The sequence below is a fragment of the Hyperolius riggenbachi genome, chromosome 3 (genome assembly GCF_040937935.1).
Source record: "Hyperolius riggenbachi isolate aHypRig1 chromosome 3, aHypRig1.pri, whole genome shotgun sequence".
NCBI lineage: Eukaryota > Metazoa > Chordata > Amphibia > Anura > Hyperoliidae > Hyperolius > Hyperolius riggenbachi.
The window spans coordinates 441,413,959-441,429,035 of record NC_090648.1 but is presented as its reverse complement, the minus strand read 5'-3'; the positions used below and the strand labels follow the sequence as shown (position 1 = coordinate 441,429,035).

Genomic DNA, 15,077 nt, shown 5'->3' with positions numbered 1-15,077 from the left:
ATATGGCAGCCCCCATATGCCCCTGACTTCAGCTTCCTTTTAATGATCGCATCAAAAACCAGAATAGGGACAAATGTAATCTCTGTGGTTTTAACAATGGCAGATGGACTGAACTGAAACTGTTCGTAACAGCTGATCTCTGCGATTCGAATACACAAAAGTCTCTTCAGTAGAGATGGCGAGCCATGCTGTGCCAAACTTCTGTCCCATAATGTCCAGTAGGATGAGAAGTCAGAGGCAGATTGCCGTTCCAAATGAATTTGATATTTTATCAGAACTTGAGTTTCAAGCATAGTGTATGGTGGGTGGGGTGGGGTGGGGGGGGGGGGGGGGGGAGTAGCAGGGATTGTGCTTAACTTACCCTTGACGCTGCCATTTACTGTGCATTCCAGCTCTCAATACTTCCTCCTTTACAGCTGGAGGGAGGAAGTAGCTGGAAAGCTGGAACACATAATTGAGGGCAGCACATGGAGGCAGCGTCAAGGGTGCCGCAGTCCATTGTGTTTGAAATTAAGAGTTCTGATCTGTTTCATTCGGAACATGGTTCTGCCTCAGAATGCTCATCCCCAGTGCAAAGTATGACCCCTGACCTCAAGTCAGCTGACCAATAGGGAAGGAGTTCACCACAGTGACCACGTTCATACACCTGTGCTCCAGTCAGAACATGCTGGTTTGCAAATGCCAATGGCCAACTGACTTGCAGTCAGAAATCATGCTGGGCATTATGGGAAGGAAGTCTGTCCCTGCTGAACCACACTTGACAAACTGTCATTTCTACTCTAGTTTATGTCTACTCTACTACTAGTCTACTCTACTACTAGTCTACTCTACTACTAGTCTACTCTACTACTAGTCTACTCTAGTTTATATCTACTCTAGTTAAAACATCCTGTGAGTGGTAACTATGAACAGAAGTTTTATTGCTGTTATTAATTTATGAAGTGCCAACATATTCCATGGAGCTGTACAGTTTACTTTAAAATAACAAAAAAAAAATTGGCTTGAGTTGATAAGGAAGATTAGGCTGCCTCTGGTTATACATAGGGTCCGTGGCCCTTTAACAGGCCTCTGAAGAGATATAAGTCAAATCACGATATATATAAGGCAACTAGATGAGCTGAAATACTTTCCAATACAGATATACCCTGGATAACCACATTAACAGTTAAACTGCAAAGCAATTACTATTCAGACAGAGCACACTGATAAATGTGTTCAATGGGCGAGGAGAAGGACAAGATACATGGAGTGTATTACGGCAGATAATGGAAGTCAAAGAGGTTTCGGATTCTCGTGAACCAAACACAGGTTAAAAGCCCTTGATGTAAATCGCAGCCTTGTGCAGTCTTTTGTTACCATTTCAACTTCTTAGCATTTAAATTGTAGCACAAATGCCCAAAACTCTTATCGCCAAAGTTTCCAAGGCAACATGTTCAATGGAACAGACTTGATTAGAAGACAGGGCAGTGAGGGAAAGGAAAGCTTTCAGCAAAGCTTGTGAACACTTACAGATACACCATGCTGAAATCCATGCCTACAACCAGGACAGCATAATACAAAGTACAATACAGAGGAGAGTTTTGTAACACATTATTTATTCCTAAATGCTTTTTAGTAGAATTCTCAGTCACAGAAATGACTGCGTACTGCTTTTACTGTGGCCAGACTGAAATCAAATAGCCAGCTATGCACATAATTATTTTCAATTAATCCTGCAATTATTCTGGAGACTGCTGTTTACATGATTTCTGATCCTCAATACGCTTTCCACGGCATCTAAATGCATAATAGTCTTATCTTATCTGCTAGTGTGCACATACTTATATACTCACTTATAAGCCTAATTTTTCAGCGCACAAAAAATGTGCTGAAAAGTTACATCCCTCGGCTTATATGCGAGTCAGTGGAGCAGAACGGCTGGTGGAGCAGGCTTTGTTACTGGCAGAGGAGCATAAGGGTTCTGCACTAGTGATCCTGCTCTTGCCAGCTGTCTCACTGCTGTCTCCGTACCCCCCCATCAGGGATTATTCCTGAGTGGCAATCGTTGTGTCTTATATTTATGACACCATCTAGTGGTTTCTTAAGACACAGCTGTATCATCCTTGGGGCACATCTGGAAATGGGGTGGGGACCGACTTGTACTGGGGGCGCACCTGGCTACTGCGAAGGGGGCTATATGGGGGGAGGGGGCCTATACGCGGGTCATTTACTTTTTCATGGTTTCTGAGGGAAAAGTTGGTACCTCGGCTTATACGCCGGTCGGCTTATATCCGAGTTTATACTTTAACTCCTTAGTAAAGCCTCATCTACACGGTACAATTTTCCATCAGATCGACGGATCTATTAGATCATTTCCAACCAGTCCAACTGGATTGCGATAGATTTTGCAATACATTTTGAGTACTTATTAATGCAAAATCTATTGCAAAATTGATCAGAAACAATTTGGACGTCTACACAAGCAATTTCTTATCAGATCACCAGGGAATAGACTGTAAGCCCTTCTGAGGGACAGTTAGTGGCAAGACAATATACTCTGTACAGCGCTGCAGAAGATGTCAGTGCTATATAAACACTAAATAATAATAATAACAACCTCCCAGCAACATCTGAACAGATGGACTGACACAGCAGCTGGAGGAGGGGACTGTATTGCAGCGCGGCAATAGTACCGGTACTAATGGCAGCATAGTACACAAGTTGCACAATCAGTGTGACCTGCAGGACACGGTTAATGCGAGTGGTTCTTAGGTACAGCATGCTAAACAAGCATCACACTTGTTTCACATGCGCTGGACGAAACTCTGCCTAGGCAGCCAATAATGACCACCTCTGTCAAGAATCTAGCGCAAGTACAGCGGCCCTTAATGCCCCTCCCATGCCGCGGACAGTAATCAGCCCGGCGGATCGACTCCTCCAAGCACAAGCATTGCCCAAGAGCTTTGTTTTCCCCTAGACCGCCGTGTGACATCACTCGCAGCTCCATTACCCATACTCACTCCTGCATAACAACCATCTTGCAGGCTAGCGATGCCTCTTTTCAGTCTTGGTCCTGCTACAATGCCTTAGGGATCGAGCCCTGATCCCCGCTTCATAGGCCAGCCCCATTAATCACAGATCTGCCCAGTAATTTCCATACATTCTGCATCAATTCAATAGACTCAAATGTACTATTAATGGAGTATGTAAATGCTGAGGACTTACTGGGTAAGACACATATAGCTGCTAAAGAATTTGCTTCTCTGTGTTCTGGGTTTTAAAGAATAGATTGAAGTGTCTAATTATCTTTTATCAGCAGCTGTGGATAGACCACAGGAGAGCTCTGCCTAGGCACCTGGGGCACACAGGACACAAAGATTAAAGTGAACCTGAGGTGAATATAAACTGATGAGAAAAACAATTATATTTATCCAGGGCCGGATTTGTACTCTTTACTGCCCAAGGCCACGGTCAGTAGCCGCCACCCTCAGTATAGGTAGTCAGATGACAATGACTCTTTCCTCTAGTATGGGCAGCCAGATGACCCTTCCCCCCACCACCTCCAGTTTAGATAGCCTGATGACCTCTCCCCCTTTCCCTCTAGTATTAAAAGTTAAATTACCCTCCCTGTTTGCATATAGATAGCATGATGACCAACCTCCCTCCAGTATAGATAGCCAGGGTGACCCTTCCCCCCACCCATAGTAGTCCACTGCCCACCCGCCCTTGATCCTGTGGTCCCTAGGCCATGGCCTATGTGGCCTTAGCTTAAACCCGGCCCTGTATTTATCCTACTCCTAAAAATGACTACATATCCCAGGGTTTTCTTTTACATTTAAACATTTACAATTAGGTTGAATGTTTTACGTTCTCTAGTCAGTGGCAGCCTATTAAGTGTCCCAGAGTTAGAAAAAGGTCAATAGTTCATGTATTTTATCTCTCCATGCCCTCAGAAGTTGTATTCTGCCAGGAAAATTTTTATGGCTGCAATTTGCTTATCAGTGAGGATTACTATATTCTGACAAGTACTGAAGACAGAAGCTGTCACTTCCATGCCTAGAAAGTAACTCATGCAGGCAGCAAAATAAAACAATTAAAAGGGCCTGGTTATTAATATGTTTTATACTGCACATACACATGTTTATCTCATCATGTCACATATCGCCTCAGGTACACTTGAACTCTTTCAGCGCTCGGCGTAAAAAGTAAAACTTCAGGGTTTTTGGGTCTTTTTTAGGATTTCCATGAATTGTAATGAAGAAATTTTCATAAAGGTTATAATGCTGTGGATAATCTTTTAGAGCAGACAGGAAGTTCTGAATTTAATTCCACTTTGATAGAGGATACGTATGTCTGATACCACAACCTTTACTGAACTGTACTGAACTCAGGTTTGTGTCCTGTACACAGGCAGGAGCTTTTCACCTATCACATCCTTTGGTATGTTCAGTAAAGGGAGGAGGTGGTTGGTAATTTAGTAGATACTGGTTTAAATACTTTATTACACATACTGTATACAGCCTCAGTGTTTTCCATTGCATTGCTAAACTGACTAATGCCGATGGTGTTCCTTTAAAGAGAAACTCCAACCTAGTAATTGCACTTTATCCCAATCAGTAGCTGATACCCCCTTTAACATGAGAAATATAATGCTTTTCACAAACAGACCATCAGGGGGCGCTGTATGACTGATTTTGTGCTGAAACCCCTCCCACAAGAAGCTCTGGGACCGCGGTACGTTTGGCAGTTTGTTACAATGTAACAAGGTTCACAGACAGGAAATAGCTGTTTACAGCTGTCTCTAACAGCCAAAACAGCTAGGAGCAGCTACATAACCTGCCCACAGGAAAAATGTCACCATGTAATAAATGTCAGAATGTAATTCGAGGAGAGGAAAGATTTTACAATGAGCAAACACTGACTAAATCATTTACACATAATTATGGTAAAAATTAAGCACTTTTTTTACTACATTATTTTCACTGGAGTTCCTCTTTAACTGTCTTTTTCTTTTACCCGCCAAATATTACACTTCACAGAAAAACAACATACAGAAATAATAAGGCAATTTCAGGAACCTCTAAACTGCTTTCTGTGTACAGTAGCAGACTCCACAGTCGGTGTCAACTAGACGTTCCTTGCGCACAGCATTAAATGAGTACAATATTGTTCAGCTTGCTTGACTTAGCAAGATTAACTACCAAATTCAAAGGACATCCACCAGGGAAATGAAACAGCAATGTTTTAGACTCGTCTAAATCAACAGAAATGTTTAGAAGAAACTGGATGCCTCTTAACACGGTCCAGCATAGGGACTTCAAAGCCACACCGCCAGGCTAGTAATCTGCACTGGTAAATGATGCATTATAATTGGATGAGGTTAGCACTGAATAAAATGGAAGCTGTGCCTTGTGGTATAACACACCACTAGTATAAACAACCACTAAAGGCCGAGATCCCAACTGTCCCACTTTGGGAGGGACAGTCGCTCTTTTGAAACTCATTCCCCTCTTTCTTCCTCATTTGTCCTGCTTTTAGGATTGATGTACAGATCTATATAAATATATGTACTTTTCTATTGAAAAATGTATTTAATTGACTCCAAACTTGATTCTCATCTTTTCAATTGATATATTCCTTAAAATGAAGAAAAAAGTAATGATGATAAAAAGGACCAGTATGATATGTATGATAAAATTTCATCTTTTGCTTAGGAAGTCTTTATGGTATACGTGATTGGGGGTGTGGTGGTGGTGGTGGCGGGGGGGGGGGGGGAGGCATGACTATGGGTGTGGTGGGGGAATGTCTTAAAGGTGTCCCTCTTTGCAATCTCAAAATGATAGGCGGTATGCATAAAAGATTTTCTGCTACTGGCAAAAACAGCAAATCGATCATATAGAAGTTAAGTACAATGGCTGCAGACATGAATATGGCAGATCAATCAGGTACTAGTGATCAATTCTATCACATTATCCATTTGACCTGGAATAGATTTCAGCAGAAACTGAATTGAGAAGTGATAAAATCTACAAGCTCAGAACCACTTAATGCTAGGCAGCCATCCACTTTGACTCCCATACCACCACAGCTGAGATTCAACTATGCCTGGGTCAACCCCTCCATCAAGTGACCAATAGCAAAGAAAATGAGTTGGCTAAAAGCAAAAAAAAAAAAAAAAAGACTGAAAAGTGCTGAGCCAGCATTAAGCAGAGTATATACTTTCGAATATAGTTGCCAGATACATTGTTTGCAGGTGGCAGTTTAGAGATCGATTCCTACCACACACACAAAACAAATCTTTTCAATAGACTTCAGCAGGAAATCTCTTGAAAATCGAACAAAGCACAGCATTGCACTGTTCTATACATTGCAACGCTATGGGTGTCGATTAACGCCTGTTACTGGCCAGTCACCAATCGGGGAATTTCCGTCCTGTCCAATCTATCATTTGGCTAAATTGTAGCCCAAAATCAATCTACCATATTTGCCACTGTATAAGATGCTCCCGCATGGGGGGTCCGCCCATGACACCACCTGAATGACTTGCATCAAGAGGCGTCATGTGTCAGGCAGCGCACATCCTCCACTGTCCACCCCGCACTTCCCCCCTCCCCCCTCGGCTGCAGCTTATTTACATTTTGAGCAGCGACCACCTCCTCCAGGACAGTCTCTCTCGACACTACTAGACCTCAGATCAGTGGCGACCCGCAGCGAAGGCAGAAGAGCAGCTCTCATAGGGACACAGAGGAAGTATTCACGTGGGGCAGGTGTATTGACGGAGGATAGGGCCCGGAGCCAGTGGCGAACGCAGGCAGGAAAATTATAGTGCACCGGGCACCGAGGGGGCACATTTGACATTAGAGGGGGACAGCGCTGGGGGTTTTGTCACGTTCGATCGCCATGCTCAGCCCGAAATTGGTTGCATCCTCGATGAGGATTTTGGTGACGCGGATTTTCATCCGATTTGATAATCGGTCTATCAGCCGCCAAGTCGATAGATGTATGTCCACCTTTAGAGGCAAAGGATCAGCAGGACTGCCAGGCAATGCACATAGTTTCAAAGGAAATCAATATGGCCGCCTCCGGTTTCCCACTCTGGTCAGTTGCCCTTTTAGTATGCAGAATGTGGAAGAGATGAGACTGAGTAAAGGAAAGTTTAGCTGAGGTTTGCTTTAAGTGACAGGCTGAATTGCAGTGCAGGTACAGACAGGTGACTTTAATTTCTCACAAGCATTGGAAGCCCCCACAAACCTGAGGAACTCTATTAATCCCAGCTGTGAACAACAGCTAAACTCGCATCTTATCTGCCAAGACAGTGAACTCCGCGCAGCCAATCTTGTGATTCAAATACCTGCAGATAACACAAATCCCTGACCTGACTTCTCTCCTCTGCACTCCAAGAAAATGAAGCCTGGCTGTAAGTACAGACTATTTTGATGGCGGCGATTCTTCACGGATTACACATTTACTCTGCGCTAAACACAATTCAGGCTTCTTGAAACAAAAGGCGTCCGCAAATATTCAGCTTCAAGTCAGCAAGAAGTTATTCCCATAATGCACCACTTCAGTTCAGGGACTGAATATGCAATCAGCCCTTTAAAGAGACACTGAAGCGAAGAAAAAATTATGATATTATGATTTGTATGTGTAGTACAGCTAAGAAATAAAACATTAAGATCATATACATCAGTCTAATTGTTTCCAGTACAGGAAGAGTTGAGAAACTCCAGTTGTTATCTCTATGCAAACAAGCCATTAAGCTCTCCGACTAAGTTAAAGGAGAACTGTAGTGAGAGGTATATGGAGGCTGCCATATTTATTTCCTTTTAAGCAATACCAGTTGCCTGGCTATTCAGCTAATCCTCTGCCTCTAATACTTTCAGCCATAGGCCCCGAACAAGCATGCAGCAGATCAGGTGTTTCTGACAAATTTAGACAGATATGACAAGATTAGCTGCATGCTTGTTTCTGGTGTGATTCAGACACTTCTTTAGGCAAATAGACAATCAGGGCTGCCAGGCAACTGGTATTGCTTAAAAGGAAATAAATATGGCAGCCTCCATATCCCTCTCACTACAGTGGATCGCTAGTAACTACGGGCGGATCGCTAGTAACCAGTCTTATCACCCGAACGATAGTCTGTACACACGTCGGATTTGACGCGAAAACGTCCGAACGACGGAACGTTCAAACGACGGGTCGTTCGCTAAAATCCGACGTGTGTATGGGCCTTTAGTCGTGGAGAGGGCTGTTATCTGACTTTTATTATCTCAACTGTAATTGAACTGTCTACTTTTTCTCTGCTAGAGGAGAGGTCATTACTTCACAGACTGCTCTGAAAGAATCATTTTGAATGCTGAGTGTTGTGTAATCTGCACATATTATAGAATAATGCAATGTTAGAAAAAACACTATATACCTGAAAATAAAAGTATGAGAATATTTTCTTTGCTGCTAATCTTTTAGAAATTATTCATAGTACACAACCAATTCATTATATCATATTTTTTTTTGTCGCTTCAGTGTCTCTTTTAAAGGAATACTGTAGGGAGATGGAGGAAAATGAGTTGAAGTTACCCGGGGCTTCTAACGGTCCCCCGCAGACATCCTGTGCCCGTGCAGCCACTCACCAATGCTCCAGGGTCCCGCCTCCGGTTCACTTCTGGAATTTCAGACTTTAAAGTCTGAAAACCACTGTGCCTGCGTTGCCGTGTCCTCGTTCCCTCTGATGTCACCAGAAGCGTACTGCGCAGGCACAGACCATACTGGGACTGCGCAGTACGCTTCTGGTGACGTCAGCGGGAGCGAGGACACGGCAACGCAGGCACAGTGTTTTTCAGACTTTAAAGTCTGAAATTCCAGAAGTGAACTGGAGGCGGGGCCGGAGCATCAATGACTGGCTGCACGGGCACAGGATGTCTGCGCGGGACCATTAGAAGCCCCGGGTAAGTGCAACTCATTTTTCCCCGACCCCCCTACAGTATTCCTTTAAGATGCTGAAAAGCTATGGATACAACTGCTGGTTTACAGCATGCCTAGAAGCTATACATTTTATGAAGTCATATAGTCCAACTTGCAGAAAGACAGTTTTGGCCTTCATCAGTGGATGGTATGGCTTTATGGTAGGACTCGGGAGGTAGAAGTGAAACTTGCACCGCACCAGGATTTCTGTATGGGGGGCTGCAGGTACCAAAGAGCCACTATAATGGAAAAGGGAGAAGAGGTGAGCCAATAACAGTCAGGTGCAGTGGTGTAGCAATAGGGGATGCAGAGGTTGCGTCTGCACTGGGGACCATGGACCAGAGTGGCACACTAGGGGCCATCCTTCATCCATAGTTTTAGCTTTTCTTTAGTGCTATGCTGATTATGAGCACCTCTATATGTGCATTGAATAGTGGTAATCCTTCAGTTTCCTTACTCTGAATACACCTCTCAGACACTGCATCTGTCCTTGGTGGATTTTGGGGCTCCATATCAATACAGTGGTTGGGGCCCCATGTAAAACTCTTACTGGGGCCCCAAGCTCCTTTGCTATGCCACCGGCCGGGTGATCACCGAAATTAGCTGGGCGGAGCACCCGGCTACAAGAATCTAGAGAGAACATTGTCGGCGCTATATAAGGTAAATACTAAATAATAAATATGAACAGGGCAATGTGCATCTGACACCTCAGTCACCACACAATGCATGCTGTGTTGAGGCCACCCTTGCAATGACCTCGAATAAGCAAATGAGAACACTTTGTTCATTGTTCAGCTTTATTCTTTTAAACAAGTTACTTTTGCTAACAGTCCATTTTTAAACCTCCTACGCTAATAAAAAAAAAGTAAACAGCAAAGCAAAATGGACACAGATCACCTTATAAAGAATACACAAGATAAACTTTCTTCCCCCCCCCCCCCCCCCCTTTTAATTAGCTTTTACATAAGACCATCCAGAATAACAAGAGCCTAGTAAAAGGCTGATCTTCATTAAGTAAACACTCCTTAGAGGTATGCAGCCTGTGCTTGGGTTACATAGGCAGTGAGGAAATTGGCCCACTATAGGCTCCTCTGAGGAAATGCCGGCACATACAGCCCCGCAACTTGAATCTACTTGTCCTAGAAAAACAGATTGTTTCCTTCAGTGTGCCGAAGTAAAGTATTTAGAAGATTAGACGTTTACGCAGCTGCCTGGCCTGGATTTGGGCATCGGCGAGCCCCCAGAGCACAGGGAAGACTCAGAACATCGCAGGATTGCAACTGCTGGGTATTACTGGATTAGAAGAAGTGCCTGGAGGTCACACATACTATCATGAACACATTAACGTTTAGTTCCCCTTTTCCCTGCTCGTATCACTTGACGCACTTTCAGCCTAATTATCCCCTCGTAACAGTGATCTAATCTCACTGCTGCATACTAATACAGCATCTGCAGGATGTTCAACAAATGTACCGTGGGTTGTACAGCCAAACACAAGTACAGCACTGTACTGGGAAGGACGGGACTAATGTGCATTATACATGCATGGTGCAAGTGTCTAAATATTAAAATCATATCGGTGGCGCAGACATCAGGATACATTGCTCAGACAGTCCCACAATATTGGAATAAACTGGTCACAAAGATATTTCTAATAACGCCAATCTCTAGTGTGAAATTGATGTCACAATGAAGTCTGAGGCCAGGTTCACACTGGAAACCGGCGTTGTGCTAACATTGCACCGCAAGGCTAAAAATAGACTTTGGGGATCACAGAAGCAGTGCGCAGTAATCTCCCTACTGGCTGCACCAAGCAGGAAGTGAGCTCTTTAGCGCTCACTTCCTGTGGCCAAAATTTGAATCGCCCGAAAGTGTATTGCAAAAAAAAGAAGAAAAAAAAAGTGCTTCCGCAACGTGGACGCCAAAAAAAGCTGCATCGTCAGATTTATATGACTTCCTTCCAGTCGCCGCACGTTGCCCGACAATGTGCTGTTGCTATCGCGGCAAATCAGGGCACTTCCGGCACATCGCGTTGCACTGCGCCAGGTATGAAATGCCCCATAGACTTTCACTGGCGTGGCGTTACCCATGCAGCAAAACAGGGTAACGCAATGCACCAGTGTGAAAGGGGCCTTAAGCCATATATAGACTTTAAGCTACGTACACACACTGGTCTGAACTCGGCCGTGGCTGATAATGATGCCCAGAGTTCTACTATCTTGATCTCAGTGGGTTCATGAGTCTGCACAAAGCAGGAAGAAAAAGTACTTGCTGCTATTGTGTACTTTAGTTGTGCCGATTAACTGCAATGACACATTCATTCCACAAGATGCAATGATCTCACATCAGTGTGGATTCTGGAATGCAATTGCTAACATCTCGGTAACCGCTGATAAATCCATGCAAGCCAACTTTCCTAGTTACTCAATATTAATTATATGTTCAGAGGTGGGATCAGGGAAAACTAGAGAACATTCAGAGTGATTTTGGTGTAATACAACTTGTTAAAATACAGTACTTGAAGCACTTTCTCTGTTTTGTTTTGTTTAAATCCATCCTTCCAATCTAATGTAACTGGCACCCATCCCCCACAGTCCCCCCCCCCCCCCCCCCAACGCTCTTCAGCTTTGGGGTCACAGGACCCCACCGTCTAGCTGTATACAATAGCTACGGGGGCTGAAACACTTTAAACCTGCTTCAGTTCCGATAAGCTTATAATGACGTCTCCTGCTTCCACATACCAAGAATCTCCATATCAATCTGATATTTACCCTCCAACCCAACCATTCATAGCCTGCCCAAACCACACCTCTTCCCATACTGAGCAGGAGGTCCTAGGCTCCCATCTAAATCAGAGAAAAAGGGAAGTAGATCCTTTCCAGGCAGAGTTTTTGAAAATAATAAAGGTAATACTGAGAATCCTTTGTGAGGAGATGGATTAGTCTGAAACCCGTCAGATCTGTCAGGTTTTTACTGCTGACTAAGTGACAGGAACAGAGGAAAAAATGAACTTATGGTGCATTTTACTCTGCAAGAAATGTATTTCTTATAAATATTTTAAATTTTTTGTGATAAGTCTTTAAGTCTTGTATACTTTTTCCTTAACAGAAGCCAAAACCCCACATGACTTCATTACTAAAACCTCAGTGTCTTAAAACTGTTGGGGGTGATCCTCCTTGCTGCTACTTGGAAGTGTGTGTGGGGGGGGGGGGGGGGAGAGGGGGGAGGGGAGAGAGAAATATTCTTAAACTACTTTTTTACTTTCACTTCAGAATTCTTTCTTCCTATATTGCTAAAACTTACAGTAGGTAGTAAAAATGTGACAGATCTGACAGGTTTTGGACTAGTATATCTCCTCGTGGGGAATTCTCTATTTTGTTTTGGGAGGGGGGGGGGGGTGTTTGGTTGTTTTTGCAGATCACTGCTCTAGAGAGTGCTTTCATAAAGAAAAAAGGACATACTTCAAAAACCCCATGAGGAGATGGACTAGTCCGAAATCTGTCAGATCTGTCAGTCAATTTACCACCTACTCTAAGTGACAATAACATAGGAGAAAAGTAATTGTTGGAGAAATTATATTTTAGAAGTATGAATCTTACATTTACATTTTTTTTTATAGCGGTCCTTTACATTTTGAATGGGTTGACAGTGTACCAACAAATCAATTCTGCTCTTTTGTAGCAGGCGGGCTTCCAGAGATCGGCCAAGTTTTTATATTACCACTGAACGTACACGGTATAACAAAAAATGAGAAACACAGAGGAAAGAAAATAAAGAAATAAATTAGACCACATCCTTCACAGAACAGCACGCAATATATTTTCAGGCAGCAGAAACAAGAATAACATGTAGAATTTCCAATAAATTTGTCATTATTTTCCGCCGGCTGACAATTTTGTGCCTTCCAGTTCTAATCTCGAGGAGATTGGAAGCAACCAGAATAACACACCTGACCAAAAATCAATTTTTTGCTCCAGCTCCTCCAGGACGGATGTAGCGTGTCGCAGCAGAAGTAGACAGAAATTAGAACCTTCTCAAGCTGTTCAAATATTCCCCGCAAGCATGACAAATGCAGATTTCCTCCTTTCACTCCCACATGTAAACAAAATGCCAGAGTCGGGTGGCCGGCGAATTTGCCATTCCACGGTCTTGCAAGGGCAGAACATTAATCCACTGAAGCACAGATACACTGAAAATATCCCATTACTCCTAAGGCCACGCACAAGTGAGGGATTTTTTTTCTGAGCTGTGATATTATTTCTGCCTTGCGTTATCTGTGCTGCGGTGAGAGGTGGAAAGCGGGAGAATTTTTCTTCTAACGTCTAGTAAAAATATCTTTCAGCCTGTTGATTGTTCTGTCAGGTTTGACCCGGCACCACATTAGCTGTGTAAACCAGCTTTTGTTGTTGCTGGTGTAATTTAAGAGTTTGGAAGGTCTCGCATTAATGCTGAACTGTATAATTTGTAGACAAGTACTCGAAAGCCTTAGGGAAATTGCCAGGAAAGACAAACATGAAATGCTAAAAATAGGCCAGCGCGGCCAGACCCCCCCCCCCCCCCCAAAAAAAAAAAAATGTTTGGGTAGCCAAACGATTTAAAGGATAACTGAACTGAGAGGAATATGGAGGCTGTCATATTTATTTCCTTATAAACAATACCAGTCGGCTGGCATCCTGACTATCTTTCATGTATGAGTAGTGGCTGAATCATATACCTGAAACAAGCATGTGGCAAATGCAATCTAGCTTAAGGGCCAGTTCACACTACAAGAGCTTTTCTGAGCACCAGGGGTGTAACAATAGAGGATGCAGCCCCTGCACCTGGGGAGGGGGGGAGGGGGGCGCTCAGGGCAGTTTTTTTTTTTTTGGGGGGGGAGGTGGAGTTGCAACATGAGGGGAGAGCATTGGACATCTGTGGGGAGGGGGGACAGTCCGCCCCTCTCCCTCATCTCGGGCTCTGCACTCCCCTCCTGCATCAAATACTGGCAGGAGCAGCAGCACCTATGCATATCTCCATCCACCGTGGAGGTCACCGATCTAAGTGCTTCCGCTACTTCCTATTTAAGCAGGAAGTAGCGTGAAGCACTTACAAATCGGAACCTCCGGCGGTGGATGGAGATATGTGTCCTGCCTGCCGCCGCTGCCAGTACTTGATGCATGAGGGGAGAGCCCGAGGCAAGGGGAGGGGGGGTGGAGGGGGACCCCCTTCCCCACAGATGTCCAATGCTCTCCCCTCATGCTGCAACCCCTCCTGCCCCCCCCCCCCCCCCCAAAACGGCCCTGAGCATGCACCGGGGGGGGGGGGGCGTCCAGATTCTTGCAGGGAGGCCCGGTGTCTTATAGTTACACTCATGCTGAGCACTTTGTGATTTTAAAAGCTCTTGTTAATGTTATCCTATGTGTGTGTTCACACTGGAGCAATGTGATTTTGTAAAAATCCCCCATAGCACTGCATTAGCAAGTTTTTAAAATTTCTAACGCTTAAAAAACTCTTTTAGTGTGAATCATCCCTAAAAGTAAACCAGAGATCACAAGTATACATGTATGTATACTTACCTTGGGTTTCCTGCAGCCCCATGAGGTGTGTGGGCACCCTCGTCGTCCTTTCCGGGCACTCCGTTATCTTTTTTATCGCTGCTGGTATTCCGGCCCTGCACCCCTTGCCGTGCTTCTTCAACCAGGAGCATTCTGTGTCTGTGCAGATACAGAACGCTCTTGAGCACAAGTGCGTGGCATGAGCGCGCAAGCATGTCCGAACCGAAGTTTAACCGAAGTTAAGGAAGTGGCCAGAGAGGACAGCGGGGAAGCCCACACAACTCATGGGGTTGGAGGAAGCCACAGGTAAGTATAATTACATGTACAATCGTGATCTCAGGTCAAACATCTGATCTGCATGCTTGTTCAGGGTCTATGGCTAAATGTCTCAGAGGCAGAGGATCAGCAGGGCAGCCGGGCAATGTGTATTGAGGGAAGGAGAAGAACATGGGGGTATGTAGCTTCCTGCTGCCTTCCCATTCCCAACACTCACACACCTTCAGATCAGTGGTGATCCAAAAAGAGGAGCGCAGGGCATAGTAGCTGTGCAGTATACATCAAATGCAGGAAGTGAGCAATGACCTCACTTCCACATCCAAGGTG

At 44.3% G+C, this 15,077-nt stretch overlaps 1 protein-coding gene across 1 annotated transcript in view; it reads right to left on the bottom strand.

The window, feature by feature from the left end:
• The window catches only part of LOC137562391 (protein diaphanous homolog 1-like), a 127,240-nt gene extending 112,614 nt beyond the window's left edge, over nt 1-14,626 (bottom strand). The window contains exon 1 of the mRNA XM_068273729.1: nt 14,496-14,626. Within this exon, the coding sequence (XP_068129830.1) occupies nt 14,496-14,626 (131 nt within the window). The remainder of the gene's footprint in view (nt 1-14,495) is intronic.
• Between the last annotated feature and the right edge of the window lie 451 nt (nt 14,627-15,077).